This window comes from Astyanax mexicanus, chromosome 20 (assembly GCF_023375975.1).
Source record: "Astyanax mexicanus isolate ESR-SI-001 chromosome 20, AstMex3_surface, whole genome shotgun sequence".
NCBI lineage: Eukaryota > Metazoa > Chordata > Actinopteri > Characiformes > Acestrorhamphidae > Astyanax > Astyanax mexicanus.
In genome coordinates this window covers 25949646-25975285 of record NC_064427.1, presented here as the reverse complement: position 1 = coordinate 25975285, position 25640 = coordinate 25949646, and the positions used below count along the sequence as shown (strand labels likewise).

The 25640-nt window shown below is 37.5% G+C and overlaps 1 protein-coding gene across 6 annotated transcripts in view; it reads right to left on the bottom strand.

Annotated features, from left to right (window-relative positions):
- pam (peptidylglycine alpha-amidating monooxygenase) overlaps positions 1-18471 on the bottom strand; it is a 116394-nt gene extending 97923 nt beyond the window's left edge. For 2 of the 6 annotated variants that reach the window (XM_022665560.2, XM_022665564.2), the window contains exons 1-2: positions 13035-13142; positions 1958-2742 (exon numbers count right to left, since the gene is read on the bottom strand). In XM_022665560.2, the coding sequence (XP_022521281.2) occupies positions 1958-2049 (92 nt within the window). In that variant the 5' untranslated portion in view covers positions 2050-2742; positions 13035-13142. Of the gene's footprint in view, positions 1-1957; positions 2743-13034; positions 13143-14941; positions 15026-18373 lie in introns of those variants that run through there. The other 4 variants (XM_022665563.2, XM_022665562.2, XM_022665561.2 and 1 more) reach the window with 4 other exon arrangements.
- Positions 18472-25640: the final 7169 nt, after the last annotated feature.

Genomic DNA, 25640 nt, shown 5'->3' with positions numbered 1-25640 from the left:
GTAGTTTTGTCTTACTTATTATAAAAGACAAAGCAACTACAAAACTGCTATTTTCAAACAGTTTTCCGAGAAGATGTGCTATCTAATCATACATTTATTTTAGCAGTGCTATCCTAGTTACACATTTACTGCAGAGGTGCAATCATAAATTTACATGGGAGTACACAGAGAAGGACAAGCCAGACAGACCAAGGCAAAGGCAAGACAAGGCAAAGATAGCTCAACTAGCATTACTATGCTAGCCCTGTACAGCTTGTTTCTTTCAGCTGATAAACAGATAGTTTGAAAAGAGACTTGGGAATGGGAATGCACATCACGAGTTGCAACTTGTCCCAGCTCTCCTCACCTAGGCATTGCTGAAGCAAATGTCTGCAGACTCAAAAGCAGTGTGTGAGAAAGTGAAAGGATTGAGTATCTGTGTTTTATTAATTTTTTCTATGGTACTATAAAAGATGCCTGTTTTCCTCAAGCTTTTTCAAACTGAACCAGGTTAATTTTGTGAGTTGTTTACTCCATGCAATTTTACACCTGCATTTAAATATTCTCTACAGTTCTGTGCAGTATGGTCAGAGATGCTGTAGTTATCTTTAAACACTTATGCTCTGCTGAATGCTTTACATCAGTGGGTTCTCTTAGTGTGCAGACTTTGTGATTAATAATGTCCATTTCAGTAAATAACATTTAAATTGGCCTAGAAAATCTGCTATTGACGAAATTGGCTGTGCAAAAATAGTAAATTGCACATCTTATTAATTCCTATGGGATTCTCTAGAAATGAAGAAACTAACTGAACATTTGAGAAGAGAAGTAGAGAAGGGGCTGATCACGTGACTGGCCAAGGTATCAGATTACAAAGAACAAAAATAAAAAAAAGTTATATAAAAAGATGTCAATAGTAATACATAAATAGATAAAAATTAATAACATTTTGTCAAATGTTATTACGCACATATTAATCATATTACAAAAAAAAAATATATATATATATATATATATATATATATATATATATATATATATATTAATATATATTAAATGTAACTATTCTAGAATCTATAAAAATATAAAAATCTGGCCTAGGTGAATACCTCCTATACTATTATGTGGTTGATGTGGTATGATATTGCTAGGTGGCTGATACACTGTCGCAAGTAGGATGCTAAAGAGTCATTAGGTGGATGTTGTGGTAAAAGTTGTAGCTGTGGTTGTGGTAGCTGCAGTTGTAGCATCTGGATGGTTGGGTGCTACTATCATACACTAATAATGATAACACTAATAATAGTAATGATTATGATAATGATGATAATTTAACCCAAATAATTTTAGATCAAAAAGTTCAAGTACAAACGACCATGCATTTTGTATCGGTGGCTTTATTTATTTTAACTTATTAATGTTCATTTTAGTAAACAAGTTATCAAAATTAGCCAAGAAAATCTGCTACAGTGTTGCTAAAGGGTTGCTATTGAGTTGCTAAGTGGTTGGCTTCATGTTGCTGGATGGGTGCTATGGTGTTGCTTAATATGGTGTTGCTGTGGCATTGTTAAGTGATCAAGAGGTAGGTGATACGATGCTAGATGGTTGATAAGATGTTGCCAGATAGACGCTACAGTGTTGTCAGGTGGTTGCTATGATAATACTAGGTGGTTGATAACATGTTGCCAGATGGACGCTACAGTGTTGCCAGGTGGTTGCTATGATAATACTAGGTGTTACTAAGTGTTTTATTAAAAAGTTTCACACAATCAAATCACAATCATATCGGCCATGCATTTTGTATAGATGGATTTATTTAGTTTGCAAAATGTGATCTTATTAATGTTCATTTTAATGAACAACTTAATAAAAATTTTCCACGAAAATCTGCTATTGGCAAATTACTAACAGATGAAGAATATTCTGGTGTGTGTGTGTGGATATTTCTGTAAATTAGTCTATGTAGAAAAGAACAACTTACCTTTTGAACCTATCCAGTGGGCTTCTGACACTGTAGCCATGGCTTTGACTGACCAGAGCCAGTACGAGCATGCTCCACACCAGGAATCCCATCTCTGCTCTCCCTCTCTTTCCCTCTCTCTCTCTCAGGTGTCTGGGTGGGTCAGATCAGAGCGCTGGGATGATGGCCAGTGGATTGATTGGTTAGCTGAGCAGAGTGCACCTCTCACAGCATCAGTCCTGCCCCGGCTCCATGCGGCACAACCAAGATCTGCTGCTATTTCAGCGCGGCACTCAGCCTCTGTTTCACCTCCACCGTAATCCCTCCTCGAACACAAACAGAGGTAGGATTGCCCTCAGGTTCTCTCTCTCCCTCCCCCTCCTCTCTCTTTCTCACTCACTCACTCCCTCCCTCGCTCGCTCAGCTTGAAAGTGCCAGAGACGCCGGCCGTGTCTGAGAGTCAGGTGAGCGCTGTTCAGATGAGACAGCTGGGCCACAGCTTTCTGTCACCACGAGGAGAACACGAAAGATAGAGAGAGAAAAAGAGAGAGAATGGGGAGGAGAGAGGGAAAGAAAGATAGTGAGAAAGATTGAGCAAGTGGCTTGAAAAAGAAAGGAGGCAGCAGAAAAGGAGTAAAGAGAGAGGATGTGAGAGAGAGAGAGAGAGAGAGAGAGAGAGAAAGGAAGTGTGAGTGAGAAAGAGAGATAGAGAGAGAGAGGGAGAGAAGGGAAACGTGCAGCTTCTCACTCCTCTATAGGTCGAATGTCTCGTATCACAGATAAGGCGTCAGGGCTTCTGTCACATCCTGCAGAAACACAATCAGAGGAAAAAAAGGAAAAGGAACGATGAGTTACACTGACATTAAAAAGGCTGGAACCAATCGAAGTTCAACATTTCATTAAAATAAAGCCAATCTGGACGTATATTAGTGTAAATGATTCTAATTAACTTTCTAACAACGTTTCAAAGGTTAAAAGTGATCAAGAGGAGATGAAGAAGCTGTGAAAATGATGACTGGATCTAGAATGATTAATGATGATGTAAGTGATTCTAATTTAAGAGAGAAAGCTGTACAGCATTAAAACTGACGTCAATAATGAGCATCAGTACCGTACTGGTTGTATAGTGTTTGCTAGGTGATAAGATGTTGAATTTCTTCTATAGTGTTGGCACTTGGTTGATAAAAGGTTCCTAGGTGGTTGCTATGGTGTTGCTAAGTTATTGATACCAGATAATGATGCTGGCATCAGGTAAGATGTTGCATGGCTGAAAAGATGTTGCTTGGTGGTTGCTAAAATGTGGTTGAAAAAATGCTGCAAGGGGGTTGATACAATGTGGCAGTGTCATTAATACGATAAAATGTTGCTAAGGAGTTGATAAATTATTCTAGGTGGTTGACGTGATATTGCTATGTGGTTGATATGATGTTACTAGGGGTTGCAACTAGGGGTTGCAACTAGGGGTTGCAATGGTGTTGCAAAGTGGTTGATATGATGTTGCCAAATGGCTGCTATAGTGTTACTGTAGGGTTGCTATTGTGTTGCTAGGTGATTGATTTGATGTTGCTACCAGGGGTTGCTACGGTGTTGCTAGATGGGTTCTACAGTGTTGCTAAGTGGTTGATATGATGTTACTAGAAGTTGCAACTAGGGGTTGCTATAGTGCTGCATGGTTGACATGATGTCGTCAGATGGGAGCTAAAGTGTTGATGGGGGTTGCTTTGGTGTTGCTAAGTTGTTAATAAGAAGTTGCTAAATTCATGTTAGTGTTGCTTTATAGTTGCTGTGGTATTGGTAAGTGGTAGATGGGGGGGATGATTAGATGTTGCTAGGCGGTTGATAAGATATTGCTACATAGTTGATATGATGCTGCAAGGTCATTTGCTTATTATTTAAATTTCAGAAGGTGGCTACTATGATACCCAATCTGGCTAGTTGGGGGTTACCAGTGAATCTGTATTATCATATACAAATAACATAACAAGTGTCCACAAGTTTTTGCACCCCATTCTATGTAAAACAAAAATCCCTTTGACATGCAGAAATTGTACAGTTGTTTAAAAAGCTTGTATCACACAATCAGACTCAACAATCTGGAATGGTGGAACGGTGTCACTGGAATTATATTAATATCTTAAAAAAGGAAAAAAAAAAGATTCAAATAAATAGCTGCAAATTCTGGAAGCAAACCTCATACCATCTGTAAAAACAGAAAATTAAAAAGGATGGTTTGGGGAAGGGTTCATCCTTTTTTCATCTTCATCTATTTTTATAGACGGTGTGATGTTTGCTTCCAGAATTTTAATTATTTAGCACACTATTTCACTAAATTCATTCTTCCCCATTTCAGTGAAATGTACCATGTGCACTAGTACATGATGCTTAGGTGAAAAGAGTCCCACAATTGTTACAAGTCACGACTCAAAGAACCTTTTTCAGCACTATTCAGAACCATTTTTTAGCTTGGAGAGGAGGAAAAAAGACCAGTGCCCCAAATCTCTCTGAGCAGCTAAATCTTCTGTCCTCCTGCTCGTCCTTCATGAAAAATACATACAGAGGGGATGAGAGCTGTCTGTAGAAGCACAGCAAGACAAAAAATAACAGAACGAGAGAGAGAGACAGAAAGAGAGAGAGAGAGAGAGACCGAGACCCCGCCAGAAAGCACTAATCCAATCACAGCTCCTGCCAGCAAAAAGAATCCCATAAAATCACTGTCCTTTGCTCTTGTTGACCACCAGACTGAGGGGGCATCAACAGTATTTTGGGATGTGAAACAGCTCTTTGGAGTGTAAACGAGAGAGAAAAAGAGAGAGAGAGACAGAGAGAGAGAGAAAAGTGAAACAGAGAGAAATCGTGATTATGCCACATGTCACACTGCACTGCACATCATCACAATTAAATTGTTTTGTTTTTTTTAAACATCAATTATCTCAATCTCTGATCACTACTAACAGATCAGCCCCGTCAGCTGCTAATTACACCTCCCTACATCTCCTCAGACAGACGTCAGCAGTACCAGATAATAGCTCTGATTTTAGCTGCAAGATCATTCTACTAATTTACAATCCTGATTAAGCAAGTCAAATTTTTTGGCTCAACTCAGATTTGAGCTTTCATAAGTTCATAAATGTAAGTAACCTGATTTTGTCTGTAATGTAAACACATTTGTCCAAGAAATTGTATTATTAACAAAAAGTGCTGGCTTATTACATTACAAACTACATGTGTAAAGCCTAAAGTAGAAGAATGAAATACAATCTGACTGTTCACATTAATTTGAATGCCCACAAATCATATTCTTATCCGATTCATTCCCAAAAAGAAAAGGTTTAGTTCACATTACCAGACTAAAGTGTCTCAAAGTAGATTCTTTGACACAGACCTGATTTTCTCAGAGTAGTGTTGACATGTCAAATCCAATCTTTTCTAATCAGATTTGTCATTGTTACTTTCATGTGTGGTCATACATGTATCAAATTCGTAGCCATGCACCATGAATGTGAATAGTCAGATCAGATTTCATTTTTTGTTCTTTCATTTTTCTTTTATTCTTTCATAATTACTAGAATTACTTCACAACAAACAACAGCACATCGCTTAAGGCAGGTGGTCAGAATTTATCACAATACTGATAAAAAAAATTAACAATTGTTTCTCCGGTTAGTCTGACTAAAATCTAATAGCTGTGTGAGACACAATATAAATATTTGCTCTCTGTACAGCAATTATTACTGGTATTTTAATTGGAATGAGTAATGTGTCATGGAGAGATTGATGCGTTTACACTGTAAGAGCATGTGGCACAAATGCATAATCAGATTTGTATGCGTTTTAAACACAGTTTCTAAACCAGTATCTCTGATTTTGCTATTTAAAATGAACATTGTTGTTCAATGCTACGGATATTTCTCCAAAATTGCAAATAAAAATATTGTAATTTAGAGCATTTTTGCAGAAAATGAGAAATCAATATTTGGTGAAATAACCCTGGTTTTTAATCACAGTCTTAATGCACCTTGGCATGTTCTCCTCCACCAGTCTTACACACTGCTTTTGGATAACTTTATGCCTTTACTCCTGTTGCAAAAATTCAAGCAGTTCAGTTTGGTTTGATGGCTTGTGATCATCCATCTTCCTCCTGATTATATTCCAGAGGTTTTCAATTTGGTAAAATCAAAGAAACTCATCCTTTTAAAGTGTTTTCTTATTCATTTTCTAGAGCTGTATATTGACTTATTGTTGCAGCCCTAATCTTGATACCCAAGACATAGTAAGTGACCAGTTGTAAACCTGTTCAGAAATGAAACAAACTAGTTTGTAAACAATACTGCTCATACAGCAGAAAAAAAATAACACAATCATAATGATTAACAAATTATACTAAACTGTGTATTCCTACTCCACATCCACATTCCATTCAGCACCCAGAGACACCAGCCTGAATGAAATGAACTGCATGGAGAACAGATGTTCATACTCTAGTTGTGAGAACATAAAGCACACTTGTTTTGCGAAAGCAGATGCCAAACAGCCTGTACCACCAAGCAAACGAGAGGGGTGTACGCAACTCAGACTCAGAGGCAAGCAAACACACGACCGAGAACACAGTCCATTCAGAGAGAAAGTGTAGAGAGGGGTGGGATTGGCAGCTCCTCAGAAACAGGCTTACCCTCCTTATGCCGTGGACTGTTCAGCAGAGTAATCCCCTCCACATGGACTGTGGGAAATAAGCGTAATGCCAGCTAGCTGCCTCACCCGCGTACTCTTCTTCTGGGTCGTATGATGTAAAGAAATTAGGCAGATAAATAAAGAGCACTGGAGTAAATCAGGATGGGTATTTTTAGATTCACTCATATATCACTGAAATGAGTGCAGATTAAAACTACAAGAAGGGGTGGTTTATTATGATCTGATGCAAATTTCTCTCTAATAAAATGCTACAAATTTTATAAAATGACATTAAATCTCAATTTGAAACAAGCGTATTTCCACCAACAAAAATAGGTTCTAGAACCTGAAACTCTAGATTTCAGCTGGAACCAAAGAATAGTAGGTACTTCAGATCAAAGCAAAAGTCCTTTTTTAACTTTCTCTGTTGACGACATATTTTGGGACCTACCCAAGGTTCTTTTAAGCCTGAATGGAACAAGTTCAAGAACCAAAGTTATTTTGGTTGAAAGGGGATTATTAGGGCAAAACAACATGCTTTTTAACAGTAGTTTTTGGTTGCCAATTATTCTGTGCAAATCTGGGAGTTACTAGTAGCAGATTTCATAATGTTAGTAGATACACAAATAATTTACAAATCAATATTTATATATTTTTTTTATTTCCTTTGTCGGAATGGATTAAAAAACAATGATGGCGGAAAAAAAAAAAAAAACACAAACACAAAGTCAAGCAATGCAATTTCAACTTCTCCCACACTATTCTGTTCTACATACAGTTAACCAACACTAAGTTTATAATGAAACCCCATACAACACACTCTCAAAACCTCTTAAAACATACCATGATAAATAATGATAAATATTTTTTTGTATTGTTCAGACATGACCTAATGTCTGTTATGTCCTTTACACGTGCCCTCCAAAACATCTTATTTAAGTCACATCCACCACACAGACTGAGCAGCCGTTAAACACCCGAGTGCGTATATGCAAGCATGACATCGCTCTCTGTGCGACCATCAGCGATTTATCTCTCCCAGAATGACAACGCAGCATTGTAGCTAAATCAAACATTTGTCGAGCGCAGCGGCTCGAGCACTCTCTTCATTTAGTGCTTGACTGAGTCTCCTAGACACGGCCACTGTTTCATTTGGACCCTGTCTGGCTCCTCCACTGCGTTGCAGTCGCGGCTGACATCCAGCAGACTGACAGTGCACAGGCCTGCGCGCCCTCCGTTATGTAAATAAGGACTTTTCCCTATAACATCAATCCATCATCCAGTAACACATCAGCCCACCCGGCTCACTGCGATGAGGATCTTCCCACGCAGTGCTCGTTCAGAGAGACACTCAGAGATGTGTTTGTGGACGGTGAATAACTGGCTTTGTTTCAGTAAACTCCATGAGTGATGAAAGAGGCAGACTTGAATGAGTTAAGCTTGAGACAGTAGCACTGAAATAAATGACCTATTCATATTCTGCCCACTATCTGTTCTTTAGTAGCAGTGTTTGTTAGGTTGCACAGGCCTTACAGAGGATCCCATTGAACCCCAACTTAAACTGTAGCATGGTGTACATTTGGCCAAAACTCCTTTATTTTACATTGTGTGCCAGGCTGAATGCCACAATAACCTTTCCAGGCATTATGAAGGCAGTGCATCACCGTGCAGGGCTTCTGTAATGATCTGTAATGCTCTGCAATGTCTCTTAATAATAAATGTGCTTACTAGAATCAACCACTTGCTGTGAGGGTCTGTGGAATTCCATCCAGAACTGCACTGTGGAGCTCAGAATGTCCCTGGTGGTATCCGCTAGCTCTGTTGATGCCCATTGTACCAGGGCTGAATTATACATACACTACCGGTCAAAAAGTTTTAGAACACCTCAGCTGGCCAGGTTTTGCATGACAGGTCTTTTGCTAAACAAACAAATTCTAAGACTAAGTTCAAGCAACATTACTACACTGGGTAATGATGAAAACTAATTTATTGCAGTTGAGAAAAAGGGGATCCTGTGACCGGGACTGCTACCAATGCTACCAATACTCTTGGTATCATTAATTTTACTTTTTAATCCTGGATATATGGAGATATTTGGAGTGCATTATTAGTAACATGACATTCTGGATCATTGACTTCTGTTACAAATCTGATAAAATTCTTGTATTTTTTAAAATCTCAAGGGTGTGCCATATCATCGTAGTGTATTCTTGAAATATTTTTTTTAATTTAATGTTTTGTCATATCACCAGACAGATGTAATCTGTCTCTAGAAGATATATAATGGGAAATGAAAACAGTGTGAATTTTTCTTTTGCTAAAAACAGCAAAAAAGTAGTACCCTGATGTGATGATTAGGGGTGAGTGATATGGCACGATATTTCAGGGTATAATATTGTTCACAATATTCTAAAATGTTGAAGAGACTACTGTGTACGATGCGATATGGCACACCTCTAGTGTGCTCTGGGATTTTCCCACATTCTCTAAAACTTGTGCAACATCAGAACATCTGAGTTTATGAAAGAATGTATCGGTGGACAGATTGAATGAGCAGTTAAAGTTCATCTTTTTCACTTTTATGTATCTTATAAAAATCTTTATTCCCACACATAAACCTGCCTTGGTATTCTTGGAATTTTAACTGGAATCTGGAATGTCTGTTATTCCGCAACAGCTGAGGACTTCCACGCCACATCAAGTATTCTAAATAAAGCAGTCTAACTGCAGCAATGTAGAGAAAATCAGTCTGATCATTCTGTCCCATTGCACCAGTGCAGCTCCAGCGAGCCAAGAGCAGAGGCGTATGTAACGCTGAGAGCATGGAGCTGTGCCATGCGGCAAAGTCTGGGCAGGGAGGAGACAGAGAGTCAAAGACAGAGAGAGAGAGATACAGAGAGGGGGACAGAGAAACAGACATGTTGCCAAGCAGCTCTGGGGGCGGAGAGGCCGGTCCAGCAGCAGGCAGTGAGTGTCCATATGCCAGAGTGGCACCAGCCTCGCTCTTTCACAACCAGGAAGCCAGTGAGTCAACAGAACAGCAGCGTCGCTGTGTACTTTCAGAGATAATGCAGGGCCTAACCATCAGAGACGGGGCCGTGTGTAACTAGCGATAGGGTATCCACAGGGAACAATATAAGCAAATAACAGCTAATCTACAATACAGAAAAATACAGCTACATAAATATACATACTTAAACAAAACCCAGATAACGATGCCTTTGGAGGTTAAAAAAACACTGATTTCAAATAGAAATTACATGAAATGACCCAAGTAATAATTCATATTAAAATTAATACAAAACAAGTTAAAATGAGAGTGCAATCTAAAATGAAAAACCACACTATATATAACCAATAAGTGCCCCTCTAGATCACTTTTCTTGCAGAAACAGAACAAACAAACATGCAAATATGCACACAACAAGCTTCTGGAAAAATATAATGTAATGTAATGTAATAAATGTGCTTACAGATTAGTCACTGTCATTGCAAAGGGCGCATGCACAACAGTCGCATCACAGGATGTGCAATGTCACGTAACACACGCAATGCTGCAACCTCTTAATATATATATAAAAAAAAATTCACACAGTTTTCATTTTTCCATCACATATCAAACCAGAGGCAGATTGTATCTTCATAATATATATTTGTTCTATGCCAATATTTGATGCACAGAGAGAATAAATAATATATTTTTTATATTGGAGACATATATAAAAAATATATTCTGTATATATTGTATATATTCTGACAAAACTCCTGTATTTCCTTTATCATTATATATATTGCAAATCACAAAATATTGCAATGTATGATTACTTTTCTGAAGAAACAATGCATGAGTAGGTGTCTCATTACTCTTGTTTTATGGTGTGTATTACTGTACTAAATAGGGCTGGACAATATGGCCAAAACTGATATCAGAATATATGTTAATTTTAGTCGATGCAATATAATTCTGATATCAATATGAACAGTATAAAAGCTGCCAGTTTAAAAAAAAACCCAATTCAGATACTCTATCATGAAGATTACAGTGATTTTTAATCAGATTTAAAATACTCTGTGTAAAGAAATGTACAGTTGTGTCAGTGATCTTTTAGCACATCCTTAATATGTTTATTAAAGTATATTGTAAATACAATAGGAACATTTATCACAATGTAATCAAATATCGTCATACTGACCAGCTCTAGTTAAAAGTATGGGAAATTACCTAAACAGTAGTTTTCAGGAGTCTGCCACTTTTGATGCATTTTGTCTGTGGGTTAAAATACTATGATAAACATTGTGAGCATAGTAATTATTGCAGAAATTTGGCCTTTTGCAGTATACAATTCAATTATTGACTTACCATACAATATGTGGACAGAACCTCAAACTACTTGCTGTCCTCAATATTTTCCAGTGTGTTTACTTAAAAGTATATAAAATATTTTATGTTCCAATTTTACTGTCTAAATATTTTTAATAAACTAAACGTTTATTGCTCTTTGAAACAAGCGTAATTACATTATTATGCTTTTATGGTATCATTAAGTGACATCACATGGACTTAAAATGACAACAATAGTGCTCATCGTAATTATTTCTGGGAAAATATACTGACATTATACAAACCATACAGTTATCTTGAAAGGCAAAGTACAATATTACAATATTTGTAATATATACTATAATTAATAAACCATTTTATCTCGATTTCAATAATATACTATATATTATTTTAATAAACAACTGACACAGCAACAGACAAGCTCCATGCTGCTTTTATGTTGGAAAAAGAGGGTGGAGCCACATGACGACACACAATGATTACAAAGAAATTGAAATAATCGATATACACAAGATCACATTGGTACGTAAGTGGTTCTAAATACTGTTTTTCACCAATTTATTTACACAGAAAATTCTAAACACGCAGGGACATTCCCCTTTCATACTATAACAAATTCATTAAAACACAACGGCCTAGATCCTAATCCCTTCCTGAAGGCGGTAGTCCCAGGTTTCAGCTGGTCCTGTCAGATGTATAATAGGTTAGACTGTGTGATTAAAGAGAGCCTGGAGGCAAAAGCTATTTTCTTACCAAAGCTTAAAGGTCAGGAAAACATCCCTGAGAAAAGTATAACACAGAAACCAAACACCAACAGTAAACTAATCCAGTTTCTTCAGTCTGCCCAGTTCATAAAAACAGCAAACACCTTCAGATCCACTGGGACGTGTTCAGCGCAACATTTCCTCACCAGTATGACTCACAGAGGATATAAACGGAACAGACGTACGTGTTTTTTTAAAGACAAAGAATATGAAAAGCATCCATATCAGATAGAGAGTTACACAGAGACAGACAGAATGATTCCAAATATTGCACTTCTATAAATATTTTATGAATTCTATAATGAGCTGAAATTTTAATTATTAACATGCTGCACTTATTTTTGTTGTATTACGAGATAGATAGACAGACAGACAGTACTGTTAAATGTCAGACAGAAGTGTCAAGAAATACACAAAAAATTAAAAAATCTTTATGTACAAGAAATTATAAAGTACAATATATGAATATAAAAAAGGTTCACCAGTGTGGAAGTGTTGTGGCAATCAGTCACCAGTGATAATTCACATAGGTTAACAGTAAATAAATAAATAGTAAATAAAAAGATATTGATATTGCACATAATGACAGTAAACAGACTGTGCGATGCAATGTGAACAGAGATACTGCACACAGAGCAGTATCAGTAACAGTTGTATGATGAGACATAGTGTTGTTTTCCTCAATTAAAAATTTCCTGCCTCTGTCACTTGATTTTCCAGCTTTCTGGGATAAAACTAAGCATTTTTCACTATGTTCACTATGGTAATATAAGTGTTGATCTGAGTTGATCTGATCTGAATGGCTGTGGAAAGTAGAAACACTGTCAGATATATACGGACATTTGTCAGAAGCTGGAGAAGAAAAGCCATAAAGCCACTTGAAACATCATAAAAGCAATCTTGTATTGATCGCGGCAGCTTCCGCTACAACACACACCACTGCCAACTGCAAACATCAATCTGACACACTGCTGAGTTTCAACAGATTCAATCAAATGCTCCTTTCTCCCTTCACTCTTCTCTCCTCTCTTCTTTCACTCTGAATGCAAGCTTCACACACGTACAGGAGACCCTAACCTGTTCAACCTGCTTTTATATTCACAGTTATAAAGAGAAAAACACATGTATAAACATAAACCACACACACACACAGTCTTTGTATAGAACTGAGCTTCACTTCATCATTTCAGCTTCAGCATTAAAAAGAAAAACCACAATAGCAACAGACCGTTGGGCTTCCACCACAGTCACACGAAAGCTGGGCGACCCCCGCAGACTGGGAGGTGGGAGACCCCCGCAGACCGCCTGGGCTGAGCTTGCCTACCTGCTTGTCACATCGGGTTCTGGAGCGCACCAACGGAGGATAGAGAGAAAGCCAAAGAGAGGAGAGAGGACAGCTGCTTCTCTGCTGCCAATGAGTCACTGGGGAGAGCGAGACTGAGATACAGGAGAGAGGGGGGTGTGTGTGTGTGTGTGAGAGAGAGAGAGAGAGAGATAGAGGGCGAGCGAGATCAGCATGCTCGCTGACATCATCATCACACACAGGAGTCGGCCGGGAGGAAACTATGGTAACAGCTGCATGCGCCCGTGCACCGACAGCCAGGCACCCTGTGAACGAGCGTAAGCAGGCGAGCGCTGAGCTGGAGCTACAGCAGTTAGAAAGGCATGAAAAACAGTGTGTTTTACAGCCTCTGAGTAGTGTGGAGATTCTTGTTCACACTCATGGAAAAACACAGATTTTACTTAATACTTCAGATCGGTGTTAGAGAGTTCACACAGTTCAGGAAAATGATACAGAACACTATCAGGTGTACTCTGTAAAGCTTAACGGCTAATTCAGCATTCTGCATGTTTGTTTTAACTTGCTGTATTACCCAGTAAAGCTGTAAGATAAACTGTATTTTTACTGTTTTTACAATAAACCCATCATAAGGGCTACGGTACTATTGTGAATAACAGCAAACACTAATTGCATTACCCACATGCAGCAACAGAGGGAGCTCTTAACTCTACAGACTGGACTGGAGGCAGAGTGAGGTCCCCAGCAAAGGCACTCTTTATCCTGGGAAAAATAAGTGCAGTCAACCCAAGTGCCGTAAAAACCTTTAAGGAGCTAAGACTATGTTAGAAGCTTAATTTATCACGTTTTATATCAGTATCAGGATATTCAACAGCACTGTCAAACAGTGCAACTTTTTAGTCAATATGATCTAGTTCTATAGCAAATAATTACTACAGCTATAAATGAATGCCCTCTCTGCTGTGGTTCTATGTTAAACTGTACAGAAATATACACTAGTCCAGCACACAGGATCTTCTTACAGCAGAGAGAATGTTTTCATATGGTTTGTTATTTAAAAATTTTGTTAGCTTTACGTGGACAAGACCAAACAAACAAAATGCCCATAGACACAAAAGAAAGAACAATTGCCAAACTTACATTACATCAAAAAGTAACATAACCCATACAACAAGGTAATCAAGGTAGACAAGTACTGTAATACCTCAGTCTACAGTAATGCATTACTATAGAGTCAGAGATTAAAATTCTGTATTAACACAGAAAATAGACACAACTAACATCACATTATATTTCTTAATTCTGGTCAGTACAATATAACTTTGATAAAGATATGAACAATAAAAAGCCACAGAAAATCTGCGAAGAATGCACACAACAAAAGGGTGAACCTGAAACTTCTGAAATATAATTTCATATTATGTGCCCTGTAATAATCATCAGGCAGTGATACATGCTGAATATTATATATACTAAAATGCTGAAGATGTGTTCAAATCAAATCTACATTATTGAAACATTGTTCAGCATATATTGATATAATGAATTATTGTCCAGCTGTACTTGAAAAAAAGTGAAAGCAGTTTTAATCAGAATTGAATGAGCATTTGCTACACATTGGGGTGTAAAACCATACAAATGTCATGTGGACCTCAGGGGAAAAAAATTAGAAAACTGCGAAAATAGTAGAAATAGTCAGATAGTGTTTTTTTTTTTTTTACAGTGTCCTGTTTTACATCCCCATTACTTTCACTGGGAGTAGTTTTATGCAATAACAGTTATTTTTACTATATTACACCCCCACAAGACTGTGGAGAGCCTCAATACTCCAATTATAGAAATGATTCAATGAACTCAACTCACATATAAGTGTTGCAACAGGCCAGAGGTGGCAACACCTGCCCAGTTTGGTGATTCCTGCACAGACATACCTGACTCAGCTCATTCACTAATTGCCAGGTTTAGCAGGTGTGCTTGAGCTGGAGAATCAGCAAACTGCATCAAGCTCCAAGCCTCAATTCCCCTCCCTGCTACAGGCACCAGGCTATTTCCAGATGTGTGCTGGGTCTGAAAAGTAGACCAGTTTATCATGTGGAAAATGTGGACCAGTTTTCAATATTTACTATAAATAAAACTGAGCAAAGCTTGGACTAATAATGCTCTGAATAACAGCAGACAGTCGTTATCAGCTGATACCATTATGTTCACAGTCCAGAGTCTGTCCCTTTATGTGTGTTTTGTTGTGGGGAGGTGGGAGAAAACTGCAGTACTGGAAAAAACATGAAGAAAACACCTCAAAAACTCAGTAAGCAAGTAAGTAAATAAAGATTGAACCCACAATTACAGGTCCCTTGAAACTTTGGCACCAACATGCCATCCCACAAGTAATATTACAATATAAATGTAAAGTGGAAATGAGGTGAAATTTCTGGGTTTAAGGTGGCCCAAGATGTGTGTACAGATGTCTACAGCTAAGGCTAACTCCATTAAATGCACCCATTAAGATATTGGTATTTTAAATCAAAATTATGTTGACAGAGTGAAAGGCAGAACGGGAGCAGCGTGGTCTTTTTATAAGATCAGCTTGATCCCTTGATATTGCCCTGATTTTAGACATAATGCGGGTTTGGAATGATTCCTAACATATAATTGTAACGAATAACGATGCAGCACGATAAATTGACTGAAATATGTAGTGAAGTAAAAGTGGAATTAGGATAGGAAAACGGACAGATAAATAATTTTATTGCAGTAATGAAGTAGTTTTACTTTCTTACTACACATCATTGATATTAAATTTTTGTAGCTAACATTATTATATGGTATCATGAATACCCAGTTGGCAGCTTAGCAACATTTAATGGAGAATAACATAGAATTAAACATAACACTAAAAAAGGAATTAAATTTACATTTTGGTAAATAGTTGAAGCTAGGGGGCAAAAAAACAAATTGTCAAAATGTTTTTAAACATATCCATGTTTGCTGAAACCGACCTGCACAGCTGGTGGCCAACTGGGGTTCATGTTAGTTTGCTATTCAGCTAGCGTTAGCTAGTTAATGAACTAATTAATTAGTTAGTTAAGGTTAGTTAAGGGTTGTTACATTTACTAAAAACAGACCACAGACTACATAATGAACCTAGCAAGCTTTTATCAACCAGAATTTTAACACAAAACACCAGCTGCTGAAGAAAAATAGCCAGAAACAAGCAAACAAGCCATATGACCCAACACAACCTCCCTTCAAACACAACTCTAACTATTACCAATAGCTAACTAACATATTTATAACCAGGTAGTTAATGCTAGCTAGCAATGTTTTTTTTTCCATTAAATGAAAATAGACCACAGACCAGTTAACTAGCTAGTTAGTTACCTAAGTTAGCTAACTAACCTAGCGAAGAGATGTGTGGCATATTGTACTGTATGCAATAATATCACCAACGTTTTTTGAATATCATGAATGATATACATATCGTGCCATATCGCCCAACCCTAATTATCACATCAGGGTACTACTTTTTTTTAGCAAAATAAAAATTCACACTGTCCTCATTTCCCATTATACACATCTGAAAATAATTAAGAGACCACTTGAGTTTCTGAATCACTTTCTCTGATTTTGCTATTTATTGGTATATGTTTAAGTAAAATGAACATTGTTGTTTTATTCTAGAAACTACAGACAACATTTCTTCCAAATTCCAAAAGAAAATTTTAATTTAGAGCATTTATTTGCAGAAAATTAGAAATGGCTGAAATAACAAAAAAGATGCAGAGTTCAGAAATCAATATTTGGTGGAATAAAGCTGTTTTTTAATCACAGTTTACATGCATATTTGCATGTTCTCCTCCACCAGTCTTACACACTGCTTTTGGATAACTTCATGCCACTCCTGAGGCAGTTAAGCTTGGTTTGATGGGTTGTGATCATTAATCTTCCTCTTGATTATATTCAAGAGGTTTTCAATTTGGTAAAATCAAAAAAACTATATTTTCCTCCAAAGATGTATATTTATCTGTCTAGTATCATTTACAAGTGGATATATGGATATATCTGGAGTGCATTATTAGTATCATGCAGTAGTATATTCTTAAAATATTTTTTAATTGAGTGTTTTGTCATATGGCTAAGAGTATCATTATCCTGGAAATTCCATGTGATATTATTTTAGGGTCATATCGCCCACCGCTACTACTTTCAACCAGAATGTCAACACAGAACACCAGCTGCTGAGGGAAAGTTTCCAGAAACAAAAAACAGACTATTAAGAACACAAACTCGCTTCAAACCCAACTCTATTACTAACAGCTAGCTAGCGTTAGATAACTGGTTTACAAACTAATTAACGTTAGTTACGTAGCTAGCTAACTAGCGTTAGTTAGTTAGTTAACGCTAACTAGCTAGCAACGGTTTTTAATCCTTTTAACTGAAAACAGACCACATACCAATGAATTAACATAACCATGTTAACTTTTCCAATCAAACAAGCCATTAACAACAAACTCTCTTTAAACCCAACTCTAACTATCTATTAACTTACTAATAGCTAACTAGCATATTTATAACCAGTTAGTGAACGCTAGCTAGCTGGTTAGCAAACTTATTAGTTAACTTATTAGTAAACGACCTAACCTAGCTAACTACCCTAGCGTTAGCTAAGTTAACTCCCTTTTCCTTAACCAGAATCTCAACAGAGAACACCAGCTGCTAAAGGGGACATTCCAGAAACAAGCAAACAAACCATTACAAACACAACCTCCCTTTAAAAACACATCTCTGTTGCTTATAGCTAGCTATCTAAATAACTAGAATATTTATAACAAAGTAGTTAACGCTATTTATCAAACGTTTGTTAACTAGCTAACGAACCAATCAGCATTAACACACCACTGACCAGTTAGCTAGTTAATCTAACTAAGTCAGCTAGTTAACTAACTTAACATTTTAACATAATTTTAACACATAACACCAGCTGCTAAAGGGAACTTTCCACAAACAAAAAGACCACTAACAACAAAAACTCCCTTCAAACACAGCCCTAACTATTAATAACAGCTAACCTAGCAATGTTAGCTAGGTAACTTAACGTGTTTTTAACTAGTTAACGCTAGCTAGGCTAAGTTAGCAGCCAGTATGCTAGCTGATACAGGGCTATCAGCGTCAGTTATAAAGTTGAGTGAACTTGGGAAGAGAAACAGAGAGTGAAGAAGGCGTGAAGAACTCAGAGAGTAGTTTAATCCAGCTAACTAACTTTTCTTTCTCACAGAACTGACACTTACAACACCTACACTGTGTGTAGAAGTATATACAGAATAAATAAGTACAGTTCTGTGGGTTTTAAAGCGGTAAAATCTCACCTTGGTTGTGTGTTTTGTCGCTGAAGCTCCTCCGTCGCGGCTCGGCTCGCTGAATCTCTGTGGATCAGCCTGGCTAATTGAGTCAGAGTAATCGATGCGTTTCGCTGAGGGAGATGGATGTGACCAAAAGCACGTACTGATCAATCAGCGTGAACTGCAGTGTTCTTCATACTCACACAGGCTGTTCATGTTTCTAACACAGCCTACATTCAGACATATTACTAAGATTATAGCCTTAATATCCTGGAATAAAGTAGTGCGTACTCTCTGCTCTGTAATGTCTGATTTTCCTTCATGTAATATCCTCATCTATTGCAATCAGCTGTATCTACTATATATTGTATTTTATTGTATTAAAGCTCTACAGGAACACATGCAGAATTATTCTGTAAATAAAAAAGTGTTAAACAATCCAGAATGTGTTTTATACTTTAGATTCTTCTAAGCAGCACATTTCTCTTTGAGGACAGATCTGCACATTCTTGGTATTTTAATCTCAGTGTCTTCATCAGTTAGAGTCACCTGGAATAGTTTTCTCAGCATCTTGAAGGAGTTCTTGGAGGTGCTGAACACTAGTTGCTGCTTTTCCTTCATGTTGTGAATCTCCAGCTCATTCCAAATCACCTCAAATCACCCATCTAAATTGATCAGGTTTAGATGACGGGTCCCTTAATTGTCTGGATGTGTTTGATATTAATCTAAAATGTAAAATTCACTGTATCATTACATAATAATAACATAACATAATAATCATAATAGTATATTATTGAGACAGCAATCAAAAAATGACTAGAGTCTATGTTAATTTTAACACAGTCAGTAATAGATGGGCAACTAGTCCAACGCAGCTGGGAGTAGCTGGATATTGGGCAGGTGAACTATGTCATATGACAAAAGGGATCAATAGTCAAACCTTAATCAGGGTACGGCTGTTATCTTTTTATGGCATCTGTCAATTGTTCTTTACAATTTGTTTCAAAATTTCATGACAGACAGAGATAAGTTTAGATTTAATTTACTGACAAATTCAATATTAGTTGAATTTAAGTCAGGATGTTGAATGCACCACCCCAACTTCTCCCCAACTCATCCTATTCCCAAATTTCCCAAATCCCAAATCCCCAAATTTCCCAGATCCCAAATCATCCTAAATTCCAAATTTCACTGCTCCCCAGCTGAATGCTCTAACCCCTGTCAGGTATTAAGCATCCCAATAAATTCATGTCTTTTTACTCCAGAGAGTCCACCTCTTTATACAGTATACAGCTCCGCAAAGACTGGACAAATAAAAGTAGCTTAACATATTCATTAGAATGGGTGTCCTCAAATATGCACAGAACACAGGAATTTTAATACACACAACAAATAAACCTATTTGTACACTGTATTCGTTCAGGTTGACACGCACAGTGCAGCAACCTTACCACACACATCATGACACAGCATGACAGATAAGAATTTGAACACAGTCCTGCTTGTTTTACAGCCTCAGTCAAATATTATATGCAGGGCTGTGGCCTGTATGACGCTGTTGGGCTGGGTTCTGCCTACACTGGCAAATTATTCATTAGGCTGGAGCAGACTGTCTCACGAGAGCTGAGGAAATTAGTTATTCATAACAGGGAAGACTAAGCTATCAGTTGTTAATTAAACTCAATTGGCTATATCTCCCTAAGCCCTGAACAGTAATGCGTCTCAAGCTTCTGGGAGATTCGGGATAGGCCTACGTTCAACAACATGAGCACATACACACTCTCTCTCTCTGTCTCCTACAACACACACACACACACACACAAACATACACACACATATCCTCACAGCTCTATTCACCATGCTATCCACCCACAACTGTTTCAGGGTACTGTTGCAATATAGGCATTAACAACAAGCTTTGTGTCTAATGGCCCATTTATCAGTGTCTGCCTTCATGTCTGTGTAATACATGAGCTATTAATATGAATATGCCACGTTACTCTGTGCCAAGGGAAAATAACAATACATACTGGCAGATGGGTCTTCCTAAAGCTGTTTAGTGAATAATTAAATACAAGCCAGAGTCCAAGATTTGCTTCATAAATGCGCTACTAAGGTTTGTTGTCAATCAACAGCAATTTATGCAAATAATATCTAACAAAGAACCATCATCGCTGTCAAGTGAAAAACCTGCATCTCCAAAATAGCAACATTACAGGAGAGAAAAAAACCTTTTTAAGAACACTGTAAAAAGAGTTTATTTCAGAAAAAATTGAGAAATTCTATTGGTCTATTCCTCAAGAGATTTTAACACAAAAATTTGGATATCTGTTTTTAATGGACAGTGATAAAATGCATTTACATGATATAACATACTTTGTAAAGGCTATATTTAGTACAGTGGAAAGGGATGTTTCACCCTGATAATCTTGATACTCTTATGACATATATACATATACCAAAAGTTTTGGGAGAGCAGTTTGTAGATGGATCATAAATTGTTACGTCAGCGGATGACTTGGGAACACCCATACCATATACTTGTATCAGTTGTGAGGTGTTATCTTGTGTGTTTACCTGAACACAAACCAGCACAAATTATTGGAGTTGTAGTGAGACCTGATAGCTGGCGCCACATGGATGGGACATCATTCCATTTCTGAAGCACAAAGTGCAGACACTTAACATTTCTCAATCCACAGAGTCAGGTGTGTTCTGGGAATACCCCATAGAAAGCTATTTAACAAATAGCTTGACCAGTTTAAGCTAGCTATGAACTTTTTATAAGCTGTGCTTACAGTGTAATTACATAAAATATAAATTGTAAATACATATGCTAAAATACATAGTATTAATTTTCAGCATTGTCTTGTAAAATCCAGATATCTCCACAATGGGAAAAATGCAATTTTATAGAATTCTTATTGGTTCATTTAATATAAAATATTTAAAAAATAAATAAATAAATAAATAACTGCCAGATTCATATTTTTACAGTAACAGTGGCTGTAAAAAATATGTTTCTTAATTATTATTACTATCAAATATTATTGTAGAATCAGTAGTGAAACTAATATTCAGTAAATTAGAAGTTTGAGAAGGGCGCCATCATGTGGCAGTAGCCTCACAGGACCCTCCTCAGAATCTGAAACATGTTCATGTGGGTCCTGTATGGATCACATGGATCACATGTTGAGCCCACATATGTAAAGTCAGTCAGCGGTGGACCCTATTAGGCTCAGTGATGGGACCTAGAGGGTTTAACATGGGACTAGGAGGAACCTGTGTGAGATTAAGGTGAGCTGTAATGATGGGGTCCATTTGGAAAGCCTGACTGCGTCCCAATAAAAAAACACACAGGCACAAACCATATACACTCAGAGCTCATGTTCACCCAGAACCCACCTAGTCCCATGTGCTCTATCAATGTGAGCCTCACATTAGCATGCTGGCTTGGATGCTATGTTCTGTATTGGGTCAGTGACTCTGCAAGATCCAGTTTGAATGCATTAAAGCAGCAGTTATTACGATTTTTTATTTCTATTTAAAAATAGTGGTATACTATGGAAGCCCATTCCCGCCACCTAAAAAAAATCCAGCACTTTTATTATTATTATTATTAAGTAAACTGCAATCTCAATATTTTGACATACTAGGTCATTATTTTGAGATAGTAAGTCATTATATTGAGATACCATCTCAATATTTTGAGATACTATCTCAATATTTTGAGATACTATCTCAATATTTTGAAATACTATCTCACAATATTGAGATAGTATCTCAAAATAATGACTTAGTATCTCAAAATATTGAGATAGCAGTTTACTTAATAATAATAAAAAAAATGTGCTGGATTATTTATATTTTTTTAGGTGGCGGGAATGGGCTTCCATAGTATACCTGAGTGGACAAAATATTTAAAAATATATAAATATTGGTCCGGTTGAAACAGACTCTGGTTCGTTTGTACCCTTAGTGCAGTTCGATTGTGCAGGTTTGAGAACAATAATTGCTTTTGGGCAGTGTTCAGTGTTAAATCAGCTTCACACTGCACAGATATACGTGCTGAAATGCAGAATCTTCTTGCTATATTTACTGCTATATTTATTAGGGGTGGGAATCGTTTACTATCTCACGATTCGATTCGATTCCGATTTTGGGGGCCACGATTCGATTCAAAATCGATTTTTGATTCAAAACGATTTGAATTATAAAAATTTCTGCTTCTGGCTTATGAATCTTATTGAAAAAAAACCCTCCATAATATACACTGGTCCTGGAGCAGGTAATGTGTTACAAAAACAATAAAATGTGCAGGAATGTGGGTCCTCAGTGACAGAGGAATCACTGGGATATCACAATGACGTTAATGAACAATAAATAAATAATAAATAACACTGCTTTATTACCAGGCTACTAGCGGTGGTGTGTAGGTGACGCTGCTGGGCTGATGTGATGATAGCAGTGGAGCGCTAAAGTTCAGGAGCAGCTGCTGATTAACTAGTTAATTTATTTAAGGTCGTTGTATTTCTTCAGAAAGGGGGCAGGAGGTGGAGAAATTAATTCATATGGTCCATTCCTTAATTCCTCTGTGATGAGGAGCTGAAATTAGCTCTGATTAGCTTATTGTATTTTTCCGTTCCGCCTTAAATGCTGCAGCCCGCTGCCACCTGTAGCGTTATTTAAGGTGGAACTGGAAAGTTAGCTAGTTAGCTAGCTAACAGTTACTGAAACTAACTACTAGCGATCTTTTTTATGCTTGTTATGAAGCATTCTGCCATAAAACATTGAAACTACACGTTAATCTAATGTAATATAGTGCTTGTTCTGCCATCTTACCGGTGATTCTCAAACACCTACGCTCTGTGTGTGTCTGGAAGATCTCCGTTTGAAAGGACAAGCGCTATCCCCAGGGTTGCCAGGTCCAACAAAAATACCCAGCCCAAAATCAGTCTAAAACCCGCCCCTCAGAATCGATTTTGGGACATTTTAAATCGATTCTGAATCGTAGTAAATGAGAATCAAGATTCTTATGTGAATCGATTTTTTGGCACACCTCTAATGTTTATCTCTTGCTAGAGGAAACAACGTGCTTGTGTGGTGTGGTTTATTGGTGCGTATTTTGGTGCGTTTAGGTTTATGCCTGTGTAAAACCAAACCAAACAAAGAAAGAAAACTCTCCAAGTAATGAACTCATCATTTGATCTGGACAATAACCAACTACAGGTGTGAAACACCCTTATTGACAGCTTTTTGGTTACCTGAGCGACCTTGGCACTGCTAGCGGTGCTACTGCCAACATAGAGATATTAGAAGTCTTGATATGCATTTCCACATTGTTTAACCCATAGACTGTGTGGTTTATCCAAAGAAACCAATAGAACCAAGGAGTTAGAACTGTGCAACAGCATTTTAGGGCCACTCTTAAAAAAATAAAAACTGTTCACAAGATTAAAATCGCAATATTACAATATTAAAGTTGTAATATTACGAGATTAAAGTCGTAATATTACGAGCTTAAAGTCGTAATATTACGAGGATAAAGTTTTGTATTTTAAGGGAAATATAGTTCTAACTGCGTGGGCTGCAGTTTAGGAGCGGAGCACTGAGGGAGAGAAGGGGGCATTTTCCTCTTATTATCTAGTGAACAGTTTTTATTTTTGGTTCTAGTGGCCCTAAAACACTGTTGTAGAACTGAAGAGAGTTCTAAAAAAGATCAAATTATTTTTCAGTGATAACAGATTGTACAACAATGCACGTTTTAAAAATAGGTATATTTTCCTGCATTCTTAGTGTGAATACACATTCTCACCATAGTACAGACCCAAAAATTGTCGCTTTAATGGTGTGTTATTCTGTCATATAGGAGTCAAACTATCTCAGGGTGGACTGTTATAGACACTAAAACGTGTATTTCACACACTTTGACGCATCTGAAGTGCCTGAAAGGTTGTTTCCTGTTTACATGCTGGCTTCTTCTGGCGGTTCTTCCTGCCTGACACCAGCGTGGAGCTGATTAATGGCTTCCCAGCAGAGGGAGCCAGCCGAGCGGCCCAGCTCCAGGTCATCTCCCGGAATGTGAAAGTGAATGGGAAGGACTGGCACTCCAGCTCTCATTTTCATTCCAGTTATGAGTTCACAGTTGTTTATTTCACAGGCTTATGCACTTTAAGGCCAGTCTGGCCTGAAACACAGTGGGGGTATGAATGTAGTCAGTCCTGGGGGGACTCCAGCTCTAGTGTTAGAAATGTGTGAGCTGGGCTGTGTTAGTCTTCAGAAATTAAAAGAATATTTCAGCATTTTTTATAATAAACTCTGTTTGCCGCTTCACACTTCACACTTACCCGCTAAGTATGTCCTTTGGGAAGTTACCGATTTGCATGCAAACTTCCAAAATGCAAAATAGCCCACTTTACTGAATTCCTCAGCCAAAACTGAGCAATAAATCTTCATAACATGTTATAATAAGTATAATACACCTATGTTATAACACGTTTAGGTTTTCAGAGGGAAACATTTGTCATAGCCTCATTTGTGGTTTCAGAGACCTGGTCCTGAAGGCCCACTGCCCTGCACATTAACTCAATAATGGACTGTTAATGAGCTTATTAATCTAGATCAGATGTGTTGGAAGCGTAGAAGGGCAAGGGAAACCACGCTAAGCCCTTCCACACTCTGTTCACCACAGTGTATGCTATACTCGCATACTTTTTGACCACAAACTCAAACACCAGTTATTACAAGCCCAATTTGGCGAACCTGGCAACTCTGGCTAAGAAATCAAAGGAGGGTGGGCGAAATGAAAAGTCCGCCTTCCTTTATCCACAGAAGTTGTCAAACGGCGCGCGTTTTTACGCACGGAATGCGTTTTTACGCACGGGATGCGTTTTTACGCACGGCGCGCGTTTTTACGCATGGAATGCGCTGTTACGCACGGTGCGCGTTTTTACGCACGGAATGCGCTTTTACGCACGGAATGCGCATTTTTACGCACGAAATGCACTTTTACGCACGAAATGCACTTTTACGCACGGTGCGCGTTTTTACGCATGGATTGCGCTTTTACGCACCACACGATTTTTACGCACACATGGCACACGTTTTTACTCAAGGAATGAGTTTATAGTGTTGATAACTGCATTGATAAGTGCTTTCTCATTAACAAGCAGCACTGCTGATGTGAAGAGTCTTAAATAAGCTTGTTTAAACACTTTTTTTGACACATCAGTCTAAAGGTGGAGATTTTTTTTATTATTTATAGACAAAATGTTTTAGTTAATTAATCTAATTT